Below are 21,620 nucleotides of genomic sequence, written 5' to 3'. Positions count from 1 at the left end.
AACCCCGGGCTCCAGGTCGCCATGGCACCCAGAAATTTAAGTCTGGTGCCTTGTATTTCTCCAGGGGGGAGCGGCCGCTGCGCTCTGGCCAGGGCACCACTGCGCCCACGTGGCAGGGCTGGGAGGGAGGAGCGCTGCAGCTGCCATGCTTCAGCCAGAGTGCCCCACCGCTGGGCCCATGTTGTGGGAGAGGGGCGGGGGGAAGGTCTGGGGCCGGAAGGGGAGAGCAGCTGCTGCTCTCTGGCCAGGGCAACCCACCGCTGAGCGCACGTTGTCTGGCTCCTTAATTTTTGGGCGGGCTCCTAGCTCCAAAACAAATTTGTCAAGCCCTGTCTTACACACCACTCCCCGGTACCCTAATTTGTCAGTGGTAATGTTAGTCATCCCTATTCCTCTTCCAACAACAGTGTGCAAGCTTACAGCAGTGGAAGTAAATTACGTTTCCAAAATCTAACTACCTCTACGTTAAAAACAGTAGGCATTGCATTAAAATAAATTATAGAAATAATATTTTGCATTTTTTGTTTGTCATTAATGTCAGTAGTATCACAAGCTCTGACTGATCTTTTAAGATATATTTAACTAACCATTTAGTTTTATAGTTTATCTATTAAAAATACCCTTACCCAACCATAATTTCCATTATTTTCATCCCCAATAAATTACTCAAAACGTTTAATTTGAATGCAACCTTGAAGTAATTTTGCAATTACTAATAACTACTACCCTTAATCTGGTATATATCAAAATTTGGAAACTAGTTAACCCTGAAGCATACAAAATTATCCCATTACTACTGCATCCAGATCAGATGCAAACTTTGGGAAGGCAATCCTATAGTCCTTGTTAAAATAGACTCGAACCCCCACTTCCTGTGAGTACTGATTGTGAGTTACCTACATGGAATACACGGCTGCATCTACTCAAAGAGGGAAAAAAGTTACATGCCTGTACTGTAATGGTGGTTCTTCAAGATGTGATGTAAACGTGTATCTCACAATCCATCCTCCGTCCTCTCTGCATCAGAGACTACTCTTGACATTGTGTGAAGGAACTAATGGAGGTTGGGGTGGCACTGTCCTAACAAAGCCAGGAGAAGGGCTAGAGCCACAGGTTGCAAGTCCTGCCCTTACTGGTCCTGGCAGGCAAAGTTCTCCAGCTTCGGTGTGCTGGGCGTGTTCATACCTACATGGAATGCACATCTGCATTTGTCACGACCGGAACATGGGCAGTCTGACCTAGTGGTCAGAGCAGGAGTCAGGTCAGGTGAGGTACCAGGGGGTGAGAGTCCGAAACCTGCCAGAGCACAGACCAAGAGTCAAGGGTCAGGTTACCAGGAGGTCAGAAGCAGGAGATACACTTGTGAGCAGAACCACAAGTCAGTAACCAGAGTCAGGCCAGGTCAGGATACCAGGAAGTCAAGCCAGGGGAACAGGAGCAGGAAGTACAAGGCGCATAGTCCAGAGCAAGTGAATCCTGGTTGCATGGTCCTTTTCCTGTGCTGGCTTTAAATAGAGACTGTGAACCAATTAGGACTCCCAATGTTTTGCCAATCAGCTCCCAGGACTGGGATCCTCTGCCTGAGTTCAACTCCTATTCTGCCAACAGTTAGCACATCCCTGGGTGGCAGGTTGGAACCTGTTGGCTCCAAAGAGCACTGTGGACCAGGGTTCAAAACCCTGGGTCCCTGATGGTATCACATCTTAAAGAACAACAGTTACAGTACAGGTAAGTAACTGGTTTTCATCTGAATGCAATGGGTGATATGAATTTCCTTTGAATAATCAATGCTGACTAGGGGTTGCTGCTGCCAGGATGCTGCACAGCTACTAAATGTTGAACAGTTTAAACACTTAATGCTTCTTGTTATAAAGTTTCCTATATAGAAGATTTCACATGCCTTATGTCAAACTTTAGGGGACTCGTCTGACCTTTGGCTAACCAAAGCTTCAGTTAATGAGTTCACATTCAAATAATGGAGGTCCCTTTGTTATAGTAAAAGACTAGAGGAAATTTAGATGTTCAAGTAATGAACTTGTAGATAGCATGAATTCATCTGCTTCTGAGCACATTATCAGTCTTAGGTCAAATTCACTCTAAAGAGATTGACATTGTACAGATATCTAGAAATGTTGAAGAAAATTGAGAAGCCAAAAAAAGTGTTGTTAATGTAAACACAGACTGGTAAAAGTTAGTGCAAATCTTGTTCTTTTTTCAAATCTCAAAAAAATCTAACTTTTTGGATGTGCATTTTAAATGCACTGGAGAAATCTCTACTGTATTCCTCTTAAGCAATTATATGTGCCATTTTATCCAGGCAGGAAAGGATGAATCAAGGCAGACAGTTGCAGTATGAGGCAGGGTCTGAACATTGCAGCCTCTGTGAAGGGGGCAACATGCACTGCGCTGGCTAGCATGTGCTGGAGACACCAACCACATTAGCTTTCTGGAGGTTAGCTGTAGCTGTAACTTATAGTCATGTTAGTGTGAGAAGACTTTCATCTATTCAGCTCACAATGGAGCACTGAACTTTCTGCTCTCAGAGCAGCTGAATTCTTCAAATCCAATGTCTGTCAAATTCTTTGATTTGAAATCAAGATGCACAAAAGTGCAATTTGACATCCTAGTGAATCAAGTCAGAGATAAAGATATTCTTGTGCAGTAGTCTTGTGGGGTTCATTATATTTTTGAGCTATATTATATGTCAGTGTATTGTAGGTTATAGCTAATAGCTACTTTCTCTACTAAAGAAAACAATATTGTATGCATTGTTAAATTAGTTGTTATAACAATGCAGCTAGTTTTCAAAGTGCATTTTTAACTGACAGCTTATTGAATAGAATAAAATATTCATTGTTTTTTCCCCCTTTCTTAACAGTTATCTCAGCAAAATTAAAAGAAAATAAAAATAAATGGTTTGGACCTAGCCCTTATGTGGAAGTCTCAGTAGATGGACAGTCAAAGAAGACAGAAAAATGTAACAATACAAATAGTCCGAAGTGGAAACAGCATCTTACAGTGTAGGTTTGGAGCGGTTTTTATTTTACAGATCAATTTATTAAATTTAATGACTATTACATTACTGGCAATTAATGTAAAGATTCATTTCTAAACAACGTGCTCTGTGTAACAATACAATATGACAAAACCAGTGTTTTTCATATTAAAGAAAAATGAGGTACTATAATACAGATGCTATAGTATGGAGCGTCCATGTAATTGCTATATGTTAGCTTATGGGGCATGGAAAGGATACAGCTTTAACAAAGGAATATATTCTGTGTTAGCACACATGATATGCAAATAAAACTGTTTTTTGATGTGATCTATCAAAAGTAAGGAAAATCTGTGATATAGCTGACACTATCCCATGCTCACTTGTTCAGTACATATTTACCGGAGCAGGAGCTGGGTGGGAGGGGAGTTTTCAAAATTCTGGACTCTGGTTTCAAGGCATAACTAATATGGCAAAATTAATAGCCATATAGCAGGTTATATTTTAGAGTGTGCTTTTGAATGGCTATTACTTGCACAGATCCAACCTCCAATGCAAGTGTAAAATTCCCTATAGTTACTGGGGACTCTGCTCCATATTCCTTCCCCCCATCCCCTGTCACACCCACTCATAGATGAGAAGGCTAAGGAGAGATCAAGCTAAAAGTGTCTTTTACACCTCCCTGCTGATTGAGTGCCTGGAGCGAGACCTGTACCTATTCTGGAGAGACCCAAACCCCATCAAGTGATCAGGGTGAGCAGGGTTTGGTGTACTCTCCCTCTCTGAGCAGAAGAGCTCTCTAGAAGCAACAGTAGTACCTCAATAGCAAAATCCGCTGGGCCTGCCACAGGCAGCGGCCCCAGGCCCAGCACTAGAACCAGCTCTCCCTCCTACCTCTGGGAGAGGGAGTACAGGTTGAAACAAAATATCAAAGGTTAGGGAATTTTCCCTCCCAGCAGTGGCAGTGCATTACTGACAGGAATTTAAAGCAAACAGAACCAGGAGACCCACACTCTGGCCAAACTCTCCCTGCATTCCTGTATCATGTTCCTGGCTCAGGGCTACTGCCTGCCTGTAGTGACAGCCCAGTTATGTCTCCCAGTGCAGCCAGCTGGCCTTTGAACCTCCAGGGTCGGAGCCAGGTGCCCCTGGGATGGGGTCACCTTACATTCATGCTACATTCGGGAATCATACTTGAACAAACTGTGGACCCTGGGAAGCCCCCTTTTAGAGCAGTGAAGCACAGGCCTCTAGTTTACCCCATCTTTCTCAAGGCAAGAAAATGTCTCAAAAGAGTAACCCACAAGGTCTCTCTCCAGAAGAAACAATCTGAAATTTCTCTCCCCATCTCAGGAGGATCAGTGGAGGCATAAGAAAAAGTCCATCAGACATTCAGACCCCTGTAATTGTCCCAACAAAAAGCAATAGGGGAAAAAATAAGAGCCTCTTAATCACTTTCATCTTCTGAGTGAGTCAGTCAGGGGACTTCTCAAGGAGATGCTCTAAGAAGTGCAAAGCAAAATCTTTCCTTAAAGCCTCATAAATTTGCAGAGTGCAGAATGGAGGATAATCCTCAGTGCCATGTTTCCCTGCTCACCCTCACTATGTGCAGCGGGACAAATCAGTGCTGAAAAGATCAGGCCTCTAACTACACGCCCCCTCACAAAGGGAATTCCCCTCTACTGATGCCCTAGTCAAGCTGTAGCCTCCATATATCCCTCCACATACACTGTGAGAACGTAATAGTGGGACAGGAAGTTCCTCCCACTCCTAAAAAGACTGGGAAAGGATCAGGTTGTCCTTCTCAGTTGCTGCTGTGGGTTACCATGCCCTAATGTCCAGGTTATTGTTCCTAGCTTCTGTTGCAGGTTATAGTACCTCTCCACTTCTTCCCAGCAGGTGGCTATGGAGTGATGAGATGACAGCAACACAAATGAGAAAGAATCAGCAGGCAGGAAAGGGTCTCTTGGCCTATTGTTTATTTATATCTACCCCCGCCAGCCTTCATTTATAAGGCCAGACGTTTCCTTAGTGTGTACCAGTCGAAATTTATCCTGGTATCACTATCAGAGAGAAATGTGCCTCTTTCTCTGGTGGTCAGGGCCTCAGATAAATCTCTCTCAGTTAAAAGTTTGGAAGAGTGGCCACTTACCTATACAGGCCTTCACAGGTAGCCAGGTGCAGGTAAGTATAGTCTCAGCCCCCTTTTTCTGACAGGAAAACTATAGGATTATCAGGCCAACAAAGAAAGAAATACGAAATGTCATCTGACCCCTTGAGTGCCCCATATGCTTTCACATGAATTACTAACATTGTTGGACACTAGTGCAGGTATGACCCCGCTCAAGCTAAAAAGAAAAGGCCTAAGGGCTTTTCCCTGAGATAAAGGAGGAATTAAGGGCATGCAGATAGCCTTCCTTGTCCTATGAATGGAAGCAATAGAACCATGCCTTCTACAGAGGGAATAAGGCCTTATTCCAAACTGTTCCTAGTTTCTACCCACACCCCTAAAAAAACCTCGAAAACTAAAAACTCAGAAGCCCACAGAACAGTTTTTGACCCTAAGTATCTCAGTAGATCAAAGAAGAAATAAAAATTCAAATTCAATATGGAGACCTTGAAATCCATATTGGCCATCATCAGCAAAGGGGACTTTGACTTTTACAAACGTGCTGGTAGTGTTAATAGCAGCTCTGGGCCAGGAGGGGGATCCATGTCTTCCTCTTCCTGGATAAGGAAAGTATCCATTCATGCACTTTTGGGATCAGTGATTTCTTGAAAAGACAGTGGGCCTCTGCTCATATGAGGCCACTACAGAGCTTCCTTTTATCCCTCCCTCATCTCTCTCTTACTTTCACTGATGGATGCATTCAAGTTACTTTAGACATGGTGGCAGATGCTGTAATGACAGTTTGTTCTACAGGGAGCATTACTTAGGGACTAAACTTGAGACCCATACTACAAGGCCCTCAAGAGTTTAGAGTACTGTGAAAGCAACACACTCGCTTTGCTTCTGGGAATGTTGAGGGAGTGAATTTAGGGCCAAGTGTGTAGTACTGTCATACCAAAAAGAAGACCCTGTTCACGAAGGTGCCTAATATTATCCAAAAAGATTTTCCTGGTAACTTTATTTCATTTCGTAGTCAAAAGCATAGTAGCGCAAAATGCTATATCAGTTTTTGACAACCACTTTTCATATAGTCCCTGTTCCATCACACTTTCCTTGCAGCAGTGTGACTATATATGTGACAGTTTAGACCTTTGCATTGCTGTCAAAACACACATTAAATTAACCATTGAGTAGCTAGTGTTAATTAAAAGTTCAGTTAAGGGACATAATCATTTTAAAATCTAATCAGCTTTTCAAAATATCAAAAATAGTTTTGAGTAGTACCCTTCTCCTGGGAACCCCTTGCCACATTTAGTGTTTTACAAGAGCTTTGTTCTTTGAGAAAGTTTTCTCTTCCCTCTTGCTATGTGAAAAGTTCTTACAGGACCTTTCAAGGTAAACAGTAAAATTGAACAGACACAAAGTTTAAAAGAAAAAGTGAAAAAACAGAAATTTTTCCTAATATTTTGATTACAGTAATTTGACATTTTAATTGTAACACTCAATAGTCAATTTTCACACAAGTAGGACTAAATTGATGGTATGCCTCTTAAACTCAGAAATAATCTCCACTTTCTGACCCAAACATGAACAGTTTTAGCAACCATTTTGACTTCCCTTTATCTTTGACTGGTATCTTGTTTTCCTGTCCTCCACATAACAAGAAAATGAATGTATTTAAGCTGCTATAATTTAAAAAAAGCTTTGAAGTTTGGTATTTCAGTTAAATATTACTATCTGTATTTTCAGTAAGCTTTGTTTTTTAAATGAAGGCTGTTGTAACAATTTGTTGGTGATGCTTTGCACAGTGTTCGCCATTGTCCTACTCTCTACTATTTTTTTTTTTCCAACAGAATTGTCACTCCTGTCAGTAAATTAATCTTTCGAGTCTGGAGCCATCAGACATTAAAGTCTGATGTCCTTCTGGGAAGTGCTACTTTGGATGTTCGTGAGACATTGAAATCAAACAATATGAAATGTAAGTATGTAACTTAAAAACATTTATTTTATTTGTATGAAATTTGCCGGACTTGCAGTATGTGGAAGTTCAAGGTGCTGTGTTTAACTCTTTTAGGAGTTCCAAACAAACCACAATGCAACAATTCAAACAATATTTTTTTTTGGTCTACTGATTATATTTAATGGCTTTCTCTTGCAATTTATTTCGTTCTGGCTCATCATGCTGTGTAGTCTTACTTATAATGCAGTGTGTTTTTACAGTGATATTACAAGTATGGTATTTTACACCTCGCTGATGTGGAGTAAGAGGTGGAATGTGAGAACAAAAAATCGATCTGAAAATCAGATAGCTTTACAAAAAAAAAAAAGCCATGGAAAAGAGAATTATTTTAAAGATAAACACTGTCCCAGTCATGATCCTGGCACCAGATATATAAATATGCATGTGAAGGGTGTTTTTGTTTGTTTGCTTGTTTGTTTAAATTGGTGAGTTGCTATATCATTTCACATGACTCAAATATCTTATGTAGCTGAATATGTGCACCTCCCACACTGTTTGGAAAGAGAGGCACATTGAATATTACAAAAACCCTCTTCAGATGAGCTACATTATTGTTGCACATACCTTTACATTGGCTCCATTTTGTTCTGGCCTTCAAAGGAATGTTTGTTTTGGGTCTTTCAAATGTCTGTACTGTAATTGCAGGACTTACTGGTATCAGTGCAGAGCAGGCCAGCGCCCGGACAGGTGTGGTGTTTCACTACTGAATTTGGAAGAAAGTTAACCTAGGGACTGTTGCTGTATTTAGCATCAGATATGCTGTTGTGCTATTGCAAAGATTTTATCCTAAACTGTGCTCCCTTGTGACAAGGCACAGTGGCTTAGCCTGTAAAAAGTAAATTCCCTTCCTTCTGTAGATGCAAGACAAAAGCTTCATGTTTTTAAATGTAAATTTTCTTAAATGAATGGATAAATATTCTTGTCTGTAGATAAAATTGGTATATGCACTTCATGAAGAATATTATGAATTCAGGTTCTTAAAGGTGTTTTGGAGGTCAGCTCTAGTTAGTTGTTTGAGAGGTGTGAGCCAGTGGTCTAAACGCAAGACAGAAAGCCAGATACTCCAGGGTTCTGATTCCTGCTCTAATACTGGTTCTTTCTGTGCACAAGCCACTTCACCACTCTGCCTCAATCTTCCCATCTCTAAGGGAATAATACCTATTTACAGGAGGCTTGGGAAGATCAATTGTTTGCAAAAAGCATAATTACTATTAACAATATTATTCCTACAGGGATTTAGAGCTATTTTTCTGTTTACAATCATTTCCTGTAGACTTGTGATCATTACGTTAATAAAATGTAATAATATGTTAACATAAAGGGAAGTTTCTAACTTTGCTGTACTTTCTTTTATAGTTGAGCAGGTGGTTGTGACATTGCAGCTTGTCGGTGACCGAGAACCAACCGAGGTGATAGGAGACTTGTCTATTTGTCTGGATGGGATGCAGATTGATCCTGAGCTCCTAACTAATGGTGATGCCCCAAGTGTAAGAAGTGAGTGATATTTATTTAAGTGTATAAGGTATGATGTAGCCTCTGCTTATCCAGGACTGTTTACTGGAAGGATTAGTGCATTTATTTATAATAGTTACTTATAGCACTTATACTGCACTCTTGTAAAGACTGAACTCTTCCATTAACCTTCTGTTCCTTTTGAAGTTTGAAATTGTTATCCATAAAATGACTGAATAAAAGGAGTGATGGGAATTTTTTCTTTCAATGTTCATTCCAATGTTCAGTCTGACTTTCCTTTCTCTTGTGTTGTCTGTCTCGTTCACCGTTTTTTCTGGATTCTTTTTTCTTCCTGTTTCGTTTTTCTTAAAGCTGAACAGGTTATTACAGACTCATAGCCAAGTGTGCTAGTTATTTTATTATGCAGCTAGTGTCTGCATGTTTGTAGAATATCAGTAAATGAAAAATGTTCTTTCCTAGGAGCTAATCATTTAGGCACTTTGGGTTTCTTATTTCCTCCCAAAGCTTTTTATTTATGTGTAGATTATAAAGACAGCTGTTTGGGTATCTGTAGTTGCTCTCTTCTTTGAGTCGGAACTGCTGCATACTGCATAGAGACTTCAGATGGACTCTGTCTTCAATGTATGATAACAATCTGTAGTTTGACTCCATTAACCATGAATTTTTTAGACTCTGCACTTTGAACTAACAGCATATTCCTGTACTCACATGAGCACTTTCAAGTATGCTCTTTCTACCAAAACATGATCTAGAAGCTTGAATAGTAAAATCAGTGTAGCAATATTCATGCTATGACCTAAACTGCCTTAATGTAATTTTGAGGAAACACCATTGTGGACAGTAGTTTTCAGTGGGCAGAATTTTCAGAGTCCTAATTTTGAAAGTGTTTTTACGTAGTTTTGCATAGTTTGCTCAGCTCTTCAGGAAGAAGCCACAAATATATTATAATGGAGGATTTGCAGGTCTTTTGATCCCTACTTCTAACACAAGGCCTCCTCCATGTGTTTTACTTTCATCTTAAGTTCTGTGTGTGTTTGTATTGTGGGGTCCTGGTCCACTCCTAGATATTACTGCAGTACCAATAATAATAGTCCAGCACCATGTTCTCTGGACCATGCTATCTTTATCTCATAATCCCAAACTACCTTCCATGCCTTCCTTGATGTCAAAATATCCTTATCCAGCTGTCAAAACCACCAGCTCGATCCCCTGGCTTTAAGCCATGTGGGGCCTGTAGGAAGCCTTTGCCACGAAGTGATCCATATTCAGCCCGTCTCAGGTGCCTGGGAAAGACCAATCAGAAGGATCACTGCAAGATCTGCTGAGGTTTCTGCTCCAGAACCCAAAAGGAAAGAAGTCAGAAATTTAAATACATCCTATTGGAGGCAGCTCTCTGACCCATGGAGCAAAATGCACTAGAGCCAGGATCCAGTGCTTCGGTGTGCTGTGCACCAGCGTCAGTAAGAGAAACAGGCCTGAGGAAGGATTCTATGCATAGAGGCACTCAGCACCAAGGGACGTTGCACGTGGAGAGATGTGGCACCGCTCTGAATCCCCAGTCCCACAGAAAAAGCATAAGAAGACAGACAGAGACGCTTGCTGATACTGAAAATATCTGGGTGTAAAGGCTTGAGCGGAGTGCGACCCACATCGCGTCACTCCAGGCTCAGACCCTCAGACGCAGTACTGTCAACTCCAGCCCTGCTGAGGGGTCTGTTGAGTCCAGTGCCCTTGGACTCCCCTTTGATGTGGTGAGAGAGCTCATAGAGAGCGCAGCACCAACACCCCTCCCACCTAGATGGGATCAAGGCCAGGACCCCAGACCACTAGGTTCAAAAAAGCTGCCAGTGCCTTTCAGGGGCAAGCCATTCATAATGCTGTGGTCGCCCTCCCCACGGCACCGCTCTCCAGCTCAGTCAGGTACTGCTCCATCCCTCCCTGGTCATCTAGATGTGAGCAGTACACCTTCAACTCTGAGGCGAAGTCACAGTAGCGTACTGGGGGGGGGGGGGCATGTCCCCTGGGTGCTCGCCTGAGAAGAGGTGCCAGCCAGGCCCTCAGAGGAGGAGCCGCTCTGCTCCCTGTTGCAGGCAGCCAGGGCATCCTCCCGGCTCCTCTGCCCCTGCACTGGGTGCAAGGAAGGAGCCGTGGGGACCAGAGCCTGTCACAGGTCCCCCTTCCTCTCCTCCTCTTCCCCCCTCCCCCGCCAGGCAGCTCCTGTCACCCCCACAGCGGGAGGAGAGTGGGAAATGGACCCGCAGAGAGAGACACCCCCCCCCCCCCCGCAGGGCATTGCTGTTGTTGCTGCCGGGGGGGGAGGGGGGGAAGAGTGGGAGTGGGGGAGACCGGGACACAGGAGGTGGAGGGGGCCCCAATGTAAGTATGGCCCCCAGGCACCGGAGACTCATGGTACGCCACTGTGGAGTCATACAGCTCAAAACAGAGCCAGCTTCATTCGGGCAGATGGCACCAGAGGGTTGAGGCGACACAATCTCTCACCATACCTTGGCCTCCCCAGTGTTAGATGTCAGCCCAATGGCCGTTCTGGACCCTGTGGGCATTCCACCAGGCACAGGGGTTGCACTCCAGAGAGTCACTCTCGCTCGTTTCCGATAGCAGAACCCTACCAACTCGTGCAGTTGGAAACATACCATGTGATACCAGTTGCAGCGCCGAACCAGATCCTGAACCCGGTGTTGAGCCTGGCACAAAGCAGGACCTTGACACCCAGGACAAGGAGCCACTCCCGTGAGACCCCTGGGTGCAGAAGGGCAAGAGCACCTACTATAGACAGCAGGGCCCACCAGGAGCTGTTGCACAGGGTGGCACGGAACATTGGGCTTCAAATAGAGGAGGTCTCGGAGAGTGCAGACCCCATGCATTTTCGCCCTAGTGGGTCCCTCCAGAGTTGTTTTGCCTTTAATAAAGACCATACACGACATCACAAATGACTATGGCAAACTCCAGCCTCTTTACCGCCCACAGCAAAGAGAGTGGAAAGGAAGTACTTCGTGCCCTCCAAGGGCCATGAGTATCTCTTTAGTCACCCTCCGCCGGGATTGCTTGTGGTGGCAACAGCTATTGAGGATGAGAGGCAGGGCCAGCAAGGCCCCACACCAAAGGCCAAAGACGCTAAGGGTTCCCCGCATAGACGTGTTTGTAATGAGGCTCAACAGGAAGTTCCTACAGTTCTTCTCCTTCCAGAATCACAGTCCAGGATCAGTTGGGGATGAATTTCTCATCCCGTGGATGGGTCAGCTGTTTTACATGTTCCCGCCTACCCCACTCATTCACAAGGTTCTGCTGAAGATCAGGAAGGAAGGATCCTCCGTGATTTTGATAGCCCCAGCCTGGCCATGTCAACACTGATACGCCACGCTTCTCAGAGGAAGCCCTAATCAGTCTGCCCGGGGTCGCCACTTCAAATTTTTATGTGGGTATTAGTTTCTTTAACCATGATTCCAGAGGCTATTTAGGCACCTGAAAACTCTAGGTTTTTTTTTTGCAGGTAATAACTTATAAAAAATTAGATGACAGGAGCACTGTACCTAATTCGTATATAAAGAAAAAAATACAACACACCAATTAAAGCCACATTTTAAGTTTATTTATAAATTTAGAACAATCAGGAGATAACACAGCAAAATATTCACAATCCCAAATCTGGCTAGGTGGATAATAATGACAACACTGATTTAGGCCACTACAAATGAAAGAATTAAAAAAATTTAATGTAATTGGTAACTACTTATGCATTTTGCTTTCTGCATTTCTTTATCTACACTTAAAGGAAAAAAAACATCAGTTTTACTACTTTTAATTCATTTCACTTTTAGTGTGCTAGTGAGTGGTCCAGTGCTTGGGTTTCAAACACTGCACAGGAATCTTGGTTTAAGAACTATTTTCAGTCAGATACACAGCCTTTTAAAAAAGGTTTTGGAATCTTTTTTGTAGTCTATGGTTTTATAACTTTTGGTTTTTGTTTTTGTTTTTTTTAAATAGTCATAGGTGCTGGAACTAAGGGTGCTGGGTGTATAGCCGCCGCGCGCCCCCTCCCCCCCTCCCCCCTGCGAGATGGTTTCCATCATATACAGGGCCAGCACAGTGGCTGTATGATCTCTAGATTTTTCTTGGGCATGATATTTGTGGAAATCTTTCTAATCCACCAAGAAAGAAATTTTCAGATTGTGTTGTAACTTGATCTTTCACCATTAACATAAATGAGCTGATGCTAAACTACAGGGGTTAAGATAGACATTTTAAAGTTTGTCAATGGGGAAAAGTAGTATTAGAGAGAGAGAATGTGCATTAATAACTAATGAAGGAGGAGATGAAATTATTGATGGCTCCAAAGTAGCTGAGATATCAAACTTTAAAAAAAATTCTTTAAAAAATCACTGTCTAGAGTGTAATTAAATGATGGATGTTAGCAGCATGCATCTATAATGAACAAATTTTGGCAACCAAATCTTACAAACTGTTCAGCCTGGCTTGGGTTTATGTGCACTTAAGGTTTTATACAAATTATTATGATAAATACTATGGATTAAATTGGAAAGAGATTTCTAGTGTATTGCTGTAAGAGCTTGAGAGAGTAAACATTACTTCAGTGAAATTCACGGAGGTACTCAAGTTTGTGAGTACTCTGCCCCCTCAGAAATATTAGCGTATAAGTACAAGAGGAGCTAAGATTACTTACCAGTTCGAAAAAAATGACATACAGCACAGCAGACACACAGCTCCACAATGGCTGCTTGAGGGCCCCAGTTGTTTGTATCTGTACATATAAAGGACCAGCAGCTTCTCAAAGGGTATTTTGGGAAAAAAAGTCCTAGAAAAGTGCAATCCTGGGGAGATTTGGTAAGATCAAAGCATTCATAGCATTTGTGTGTAAAAGTCTATATGGACCTACCTGGTAACCTGACCCAAAACCCATTGTAGGCAACGGAAAGATTCTCACAGACAAGTAGATCAAATGACAGAGTAAATGGGCACACTGGGGTACTGGGGCCATTCACTAAAAAATTAGAAAGTTGGGAAAAAATGGGAAAGTTTTAAGTATAATTTCAGTAATATTTGTGGTGTGACAGTACATGCTTGTTTCCTCATAGCAGGGAAAGATTCCAGGTGGTCATTTTTCAGTGCTGCTTTTTCAGCCTGAAACTTCCAAAGCTGGGCTGTCTGTGAGGATAATTATCCCCTGAATGTGCTGGGGGCAGGAGCCTCCTCTCCTGCCTGAGCAGCTGCGTGTCTACTTGTGTCACAAGGGGCTTGCTTCTGTCTTCTTAACATGTCGACCTGTGAAGGCGGGGAAATCTACAGCATTTTCAGACCCAAGCACAGAGCTTGAGGGCTTCCTTCCTCCTACCAGCTGAGTGTGTTTGTTTCAGGAATGAAAAAGTGCTGCAGAGGCTCCCATCCCTGCTGTTTGGCTGTGCCAGTACACCTCTGTATTCTTATTGGCTGAGTAAAGAATAGGCCTGACGGGAGAGGAGAGGAGCAAGGATGTCATTGCTCCTGGTTGGTGGTGGGGGGCGGGAAGCAAGCAGTGTGGCCCCAGGTGTTGTTACGAATATTAGAGGGGGAGGGAGCTTCTGAGTTTGCAGGGCTAGCAAAAACATCTTTGACAGAAAAACATCTTTATACTTTTATACTTTTAAATGGAGCATGTTTGTTACAGTAATCAATTAACATGAAGCCCCATGATCCCACTTGAGTCCTTTATCAGAGTAGGTCTTCACTGTACAAATATTATCTGTCAGTGGTTCCCAACCTTTTTGGTTTGAGGACCACAGATATTATTTTTACAACCCTGAAGGGTCATCAGTGTTCCCGTCCCTCCCCCCTCCCCCCCCCCTCCCCCCCCACACACACACACAGACACACACACTTCCCCGCCTGTCCACTGCAGCCAGACAGAAGGAGTTCAGTAAGGAGGCTGCCTCCCTCCTCGTTGATCTCACGTCCCCTGGCTGCAGCAGGGAAACCACTAGTTAACTTCATATTTGTGACTTTGTGAAAATCAAACATATGTTCATGTGCAGTTCAGTATTGCCAACTCACAGTATCACAAGTGCTGTGTTTTGGGGACAGATTTGTACATGAGTAAATACAAGGAACTCTAGAATTTAGGCTGATCGGTTACAATTCTGTTTGAGGCCACCAAGAACTGCTGTTTTGCTTGGTGAGCGGTCAGCTGCTAAAGATGCCAGCTGTTCCTCTGTTCCTCACTCTGAATTAACCTATGGAGGATGGAGAAAGGGACCAGGTTAAGAGTACCAGAGAGCTGGCCCACCAAAGCAAAGCAGCAGAAACAGCCCCACACCTGTTGTCACCAAAGGAGGAATCCATGAAGCAGAATTGAATCCATGAAGTTAAAATTCCAGAAGTGCAGCTTCCTTTCTGCCTTCTTACCCTACCACAAGCAGAACAGGGAGAGTTGGACATTAAAAACGGCTCCCTCTACAAGATGGAGTTTGGCGATGGAAGGTTGCTTGAGTCTGTCACGGGGATAGGAAACAAAAGTGGTGATTTCTCATGATTAATGAACTCGTGCAGTTTGCAATATCACACAATAGCTGAATATTCAGAAGCTTTGTTATTACACCTTTGAGGGGAAAGAATGTGTGACTGTTCTTTTCTTGTGCCCCTCAGTAACAGTAGCTTAAAATGTGACTGGTACATAGATTTGTGTAAAAGAGACATTCACAAATAGGGAGGTGCTCTTCATTTAACCTCAACATTAGAAATGAATGTGAGTGTTGAAGTATATTTTCTGCCTTGACGTCTACACTAAATAACACATTCATTGACTTACTTTTTCTGGTATTTAAGGTCCCACACAGAACGATGGTTCCAGAGCAAGAAACGACACAAGGTAGGAGTACCTTTCTTGCCTTAGTTGTTCATGTGCTGTTTTTAGGTTATTATAGTGGCACAGCAGCACCTCTATAGTTAAAGTTGCATTGACTTTTGTTTAAAGATCAACCTTACTAAATCCTCTAAAATCAATATACTCAGTCAGGATTCCTTTGAAGTTTGGTGTACCTTTGGAGGGTGCAGGGTAAGGTTAGTGGTCCAAATTTGGAGTCCTTTGAGCTAGGCGTTGCAGAGATAACCACCCCCCACCCTCCCAAAATAGCCGTTCTAAAAGTTTCCATTTTCTGTGGGGAGGTTTTGCACAGAGCTAGAGATCAAACTATTGATACGATGTGGGTCAAAATGGTCTCAGTCTGTTGAGTTTCACTTAAGGTAGTACATGGCATCCACTGTATCTTTGGGGCACCCTAAGAAAAGGTACATTTTACAGTGCGCAGGGACCAGTATAGAAAAATGGTTAGAGGGTTTCCAGTCCTGACATTTTGTATGCTTTAAAGCTCAATTTTTGTAAGTGCTCTAATATCCTAACAGTTACTTGGATTGCTTTGAAATTTGGTGGGTCTAATGGAATAAGGTAGGTAGCATTTGTGATCCAAATTTGGGTTCATTTGGCCAATGGATTCCTGAGTTACAGGCCCCCACCAAAAAACAGATTTCCTTCTGCTGCCTTCTACATTTAAACTGATAAGTTCTAATCATAGAATCCTAGAAGATGAGGGTTGGAAAGGACTTAGGAGGTCATCTGCTCAAAGCTAATGAATGGATGAATCCCAGACCTTACTGACATTGATTGCTGTGAGCTCACAAGGCTGTGGAACTGATTTGGCCAGTCCTTCCTCCCCCCAGGTCTTGGACCTTGTCTATACCCAGACCTGTTCTTGCTTAATAAAGCTGGTTTAGTTAAACCAGTGCAAACCCATGCGTTGACATTCTTAATTAGGTTGGAAAGTGCTTATTTTGGTTTTGTTTAATCCTACTCTTAATTGATTTAGACCACATTCATTGTGTTGGTGGAGTGCGTCCGTACTAGCAGCGCTTGCATCATTGCACAGAGCAGTGCACCGTGGGTAACTATCCCACAGTGCAGCTAGTCGCAGGGGTTTTGGAAAGGACTTGCAAAGCCTTCTGGGACCAAACACTGCTGCAGGGAGGACTGTGAACATGGGTTCAGCCTCCACAATGCAGTTTCCTCCTGCCCTACCCTGATATCAACAGCAAACAAACCCATACTTTTTCGCCCCTTTTTTTTAAAGCGTGGTTTAGTCATGCGTATGCCATGGCCTGAGAAGCCTGGACCCCCCCCACACTCAGCTGTGCACTCTCGTTGTGAGCATTACAAATATCTCGTACCTTATACTGCAGTATTTCCAGAGCCAAGACGAGCTGCCCCGCAGAGCATTGTGATGTCATTCAAGCAGCCCTGCTGCAACCCATAGAACAAAACAATTCCTAGTTGCTGCTGGCAGTTGCACAGCACCTGAACATGGTGGAGCGCCATTTCTGATCCCGGGAAACAAGCACTGACTGGTGGGATCACATTGTTATGCAGCTATGGGATGATGAGCAGTGGCTACAGAACTTTTGAATGTGGAAGGCCACCTTCCAGGACTTTGTGCAGAGTTTTCCCCAGTCCTGACGCACAGCAACGCTAAAATGAGACCTGCTCTGACAGTGGAGAAGTGAGTGGCAATTGCTCTGTGGAAGCTTGCAATGCCAGACTGCTACCGGTCAGTGGGGAATCAGTTCAGAGTTGATAAATCCACCATGGGAGGAGTTGTGATCCAACTGTGCAGGGTCATTAATTGACTTCTGCTAAGAGGGGTAGTGACTGGGCAACGTGCAGGACATAGTGGATGGTTTTGCCACTATCGGGTTCCCTAACTGTGGTGAGGCAATAGATGGTATGCATATCCCTACCTTGCTGAGTACATAAACTAAAGGGATACTTTTCCATGATGTTGCAAGCGCTGGTGGATCACAGGAGGCATTTCACTGACATAAATGTGGGATGGTCAGGAAAGGTGCATGATAACCCTTGATGTTGAAATGCCAGTAGTAATCCTGGGAGATCCAGCCTACTCTATGCTCCCATGGCTCATGAAGCTGTACACCAGGTACCTGGAGAGAAGTAAGGGGCAGTTCGACAATAGGCTGAGCAACAATAGGCTGAGCAAGTGCAGAATGGTGGTGGGAATGTGCCTTGGACATTTAAAGAGTTACTAGTGCTGTTTGCTTAATGGGTTAGACCTCCGTGAAAAAAATCCCTGTTGTTGCTGCTACATGCTGTGTGCACCATAATATTTGTGAGGCAAAGGGAAAGCAGTTTCTTCAGGGGCGATGCGTGGAGGTGGATAGGCTGGCTGTAATTTTGAGCAGCCAGATGTTAGGGCAATAAGAAGAGCCCAGCAAGGAGCTCTCTATCTCCAGGAGGCTTTGAAAACCCATTTCAGTAATGAGCCACAGTAACTTGTGTCGCTTATCTGCATTGTGCCTTCCCATGTTTTCCCCTCTGTTGCATCAGTTTCTCTGTTCTTCTCCTTCACACACACCCCAACCCTCATAATTGGAATAAATAAAGAGTATTTCATTCGTGAAACGTTGACTTATTGCACAAACATAAAGAATATGAAAGAACAGGATATGAATATGAAAGAACAGAATGTGGTAAAATTGGGAGGGAAGAAACAAATGCTGCATCTCTGTGAAAGTACAGAAGTCTTGCTCATCAAAGGTCTTTGAATGGCTGCCTTTTGTTCTTAGTACACTCCCCCAGTGTGGAGGGGAAAGGATATGGCACCTTTTCCCCTCCCCCCCCCCCTTGGGCCTCGTGGAATGTTTGGGGGATGGGGATTGGGAACAGGGCGATGCTTGCAGGCTGTTCTTCAGGGGCTGCAGAGGGACTCTAGCATCAGTTTACTTTTCTTGAAGCTGAACCAGATGCCTCAACTTGTCTGATGGGTCCTTCATAATCCGCAGCATCCTATCTTACGTGGCACGCTAATGCTCCTGGGATGCTCTCCTGCTCTCCATGTCCAGTCTTTCAGACAGTGAAATCCTCCAGGCTGTTAGCTCCATGTCAGCTGTCCCAGAGGCATACATTATCTCGTTCAACATGTCATCACATGTTCTCTTTCCCTGTCTTTTAATCTACAAAAGCCTCTCTGCTGGTGTGGAGAATGCACTGAAGGCCAAGCTTTCCACTGTAAGACATGCAAAGCACAAGGCAACCACTGTCAGTGCATATCTTGGATCTAGTGCAGGGTTGCTATTTAAAAAACACTGCCCTTATTACACTCAAGTGCAAGTCAGAACATGATCAGAATCCCTAGCTATTCAGTGAACCAGTTTGCTGTTCCAGCCATGGTGACTATAGCCCAGCGGCATGGGTGCAACTGGACTTGTGCTACAACTTGTGGGAATCCCACATCAGGAGCACAGGTGGATAATGTCCCCTCTCCTCCCCCCAAAAACATGTACATCGCTTTGAGACCAGGGACCAGCAGTAAGCCTCCCAAATTTGTCTAAGGCAGCTGGGGGGGGAGGAGGGAGTTGCAGTCATGAGAAAACACAGGAAGCCCATCCCCCACATCCTTTCACTTAGTGCTGCTAGTAGTAATCACCCTGGACTTGCAGATTATGAGGTCAATCTCATTTATTTCAATTATGAGGTTGATTATTTCCCAACCAAACCACTGGCATGTTAGGGAAACCGTGGTTGAGGGACCCGGAAATTGCCATGCATGGGGGATCACATGCTCTGTTGTTTGCAGTATGAGCACTTGTAATGGAAACTTCCATCATCGCCTTTAGTGGACCCTATGTGATATTAACCTCCTGAGGATAACAGAGGTGTAAATAATAACTTTGACTAAAAGGGTTTAATAAAGAACATCGGATACAGGTAAAGAGTAACAAAAAAAACTACGTTTTATTTTTATAACAGGTTTGCAAAGCTGGGCACAACTCCAGAACAAAAAAATCTATTCTGTAAGGAGCGCACCCCCCTTTCTTTGTTTAACAGTTTATATTCCCTATCCCGGCCGAGAAAATCCCTCCCTTCGTTCCCCATTGGCTGGGTAATAAAAGGTTTACAACTTTCGCGACCGCCTATTACATACATTTTCTTCCACATACAACATATATAGATCCATGTTCATGCTAATAAGCGAATTTTCTATGCAAGGTGTGTGCTAATATTCTATTACCTTATTACGCATGCGCCTTTTAAATTTACCTCTTGCCCTCTGTCTAATGGTTTTCTTCAAGCTGACATTCTTTCACTTATCAGATAAGAAAACTTTCCCTCCCTTTTACCCCTGTCTGGTGCCTAGATAAGTGCTTCTTCCTTCAGCAGAGGGTGAGAGAAAAACTCCCTTTCTTTATCAGAGGGCGAAAGAAAGACAGACTCCCTTTCCCTATCAGAGGGCGAAAGAAAGACAGACTCCCTTTCTTTAGCAGAGGGTTTACCCATTGTTTTCCTAAACTAATTTCCTAATATTGGAACCATGAATTCCTTTTCTATTACTACAGCTATTTTATTTCTTTTAGACTCTTAACTCTTTCAGTGGTGACAAAGGAGCAGATGCTGCAAGCATTTGCATTACAGACCTGGTCCTTTATGCTGCTATGCTGTGTACAGCAATGATGCCCACAGAGTTAATACTGGAGTGGCATGGGAAAGTGTCCACTGTGGTGGAAGAAATAAGGCAGCTCTCTCCAGAAACCTACTGCAAAGGATTACAGAATACCTCCAGGAAAGTTTCCTGGAGAACTCCATAGAGGATTCCCGGGCCATCCCTCTGCACATAAATAATCTTTTCTGAGGGGCACCCTCTGCCTAACCAGAGCGGCCAGTGGGGAAGCAGATACCCACTGCATCTTACTTTTTCTTCATATTACACATAAAATATAAGAGCACGTAACCCCTACAATTTGACTGGAATTTCATGCTCACCAGAGGTGCCTTCCACAGCATCACAGTCGGCCACCATATTGTCTTGTGACTGGCTGGACTGCTCCGGGGTTAAAAATAGTTCCTGGCTGTCAGGGAGAATGGATCCCCTGCTCGCCTGTCTCCCATTCTCCTCTTCCTCATCCAGAATGTCCTCCTCATTGTTGCCTGAGGAGGCTTGAGACTCAGATACCTGGGAAGTATCCACGCTTCGTTTGGGGGTAGTGGTGGGGTCGCCACTGAGAATCACATGCAGCTCACTGTAGAAACGGCATGTCTGTGGTGCAGAATCAGAACATCTGTTTGCCTCCCTTGTCTTCTGGAATACCTGGCAAAGTTTTTTTTTTTTTTTTTTATTTTTCATGCAGCACTGCTGTATGTCCCTGATGTAGCCCTTCTCCATCATGCCCCGTGCAATCTCTCCATAAATGTCTGTGTTTCTTCAGCTGGATCGGAAATGTGCCTGCCCAGACTCTTTCCCCCACAGACCAATAAGATCCGCCACCTCCTATCCAGGCTGGAGTGCTTTTGGGGTGTTGAGTTGCTATGATCAGCTGGGCTGTCAAGCTGTCCACACTGATCAAACAGGAAATGGGAATTCAAAATTTCCCAGGGCTTTAATGGGAAAGGCTGTTTCCTGTGTACCTGGCTGCTGTGCAGCAGAGTTGAAAACAATCTTCAGAGCGGTCACAGTAGAGCACTGTAGGACACCATCTGGAGGTCAATTCAGTCGACTTATAAAATGTTGCGTCTACACTGCCTCTCTGTCAGTCCGTCAACATCAATTTAAGTGCTACACCTCTTGCGAAATGGAGTAATTAAGTTGACGTTACAGGCAAGTTAGGTCGGTGGAAGGGAGTTGGTAGTGTAAACCCATACATTATTAGGTCGATGTAAGTTGGCTTCTGTTGACCTAAGTTTGTAGACAAGGTCTAAACTGAAATAAGGTTGTTCGTTGTTCCAGTACAACACAGTTCTTGTAGGAGGTCTTGATCTTGTAGGAGGTCTCTTTCAACATCTAGGACCAGTGAGGACTGTGAAGACAAAGAACTGAAACTTTGAACTTGTCTCTGTTTAGTAGGGAGCCAGTTCAAAGACTGATACATCATGGTGTCATGTTCCTAGTGAAGCCTCCGTTTCTGAGTAGGCAAGCTGCTGCATTTTGAACCAGTTGGATGTTTAAAGGAGATGT

At 43.7% G+C, this 21,620-nt stretch overlaps 1 protein-coding gene across 4 annotated transcripts in view; it reads left to right on the top strand.

Moving 5' to 3' along the window:
- Positions 1–21,620, top strand: part of ITCH (itchy E3 ubiquitin protein ligase) — a 103,153-nt gene that overhangs the window by 31,740 nt on the left and 49,793 nt on the right. For all 4 annotated transcript variants that reach the window (XM_067554467.1, XM_067554469.1, XM_067554468.1 and 1 more), the window contains exons 3-6: positions 2,879–3,020; positions 6,959–7,083; positions 8,482–8,619; positions 15,433–15,475. In XM_067554467.1, the coding sequence (XP_067410568.1) occupies positions 2,879–3,020; positions 6,959–7,083; positions 8,482–8,619; positions 15,433–15,475 (448 nt within the window). The remainder of the gene's footprint in view (positions 1–2,878; positions 3,021–6,958; positions 7,084–8,481; positions 8,620–15,432; positions 15,476–21,620) is intronic.

This window comes from Emydura macquarii, unplaced genomic scaffold (assembly GCF_026122565.2).
Source record: "Emydura macquarii macquarii isolate MOO-44397 ecotype Brisbane River unplaced genomic scaffold, CSIRO-AGI_Emac_v2 contig_1483, whole genome shotgun sequence".
NCBI lineage: Eukaryota > Metazoa > Chordata > Testudines > Chelidae > Emydura > Emydura macquarii.
The sequence above is the reverse complement of the archived record's forward strand: the minus strand, read 5'-3'. Positions and strand labels throughout refer to the sequence as shown.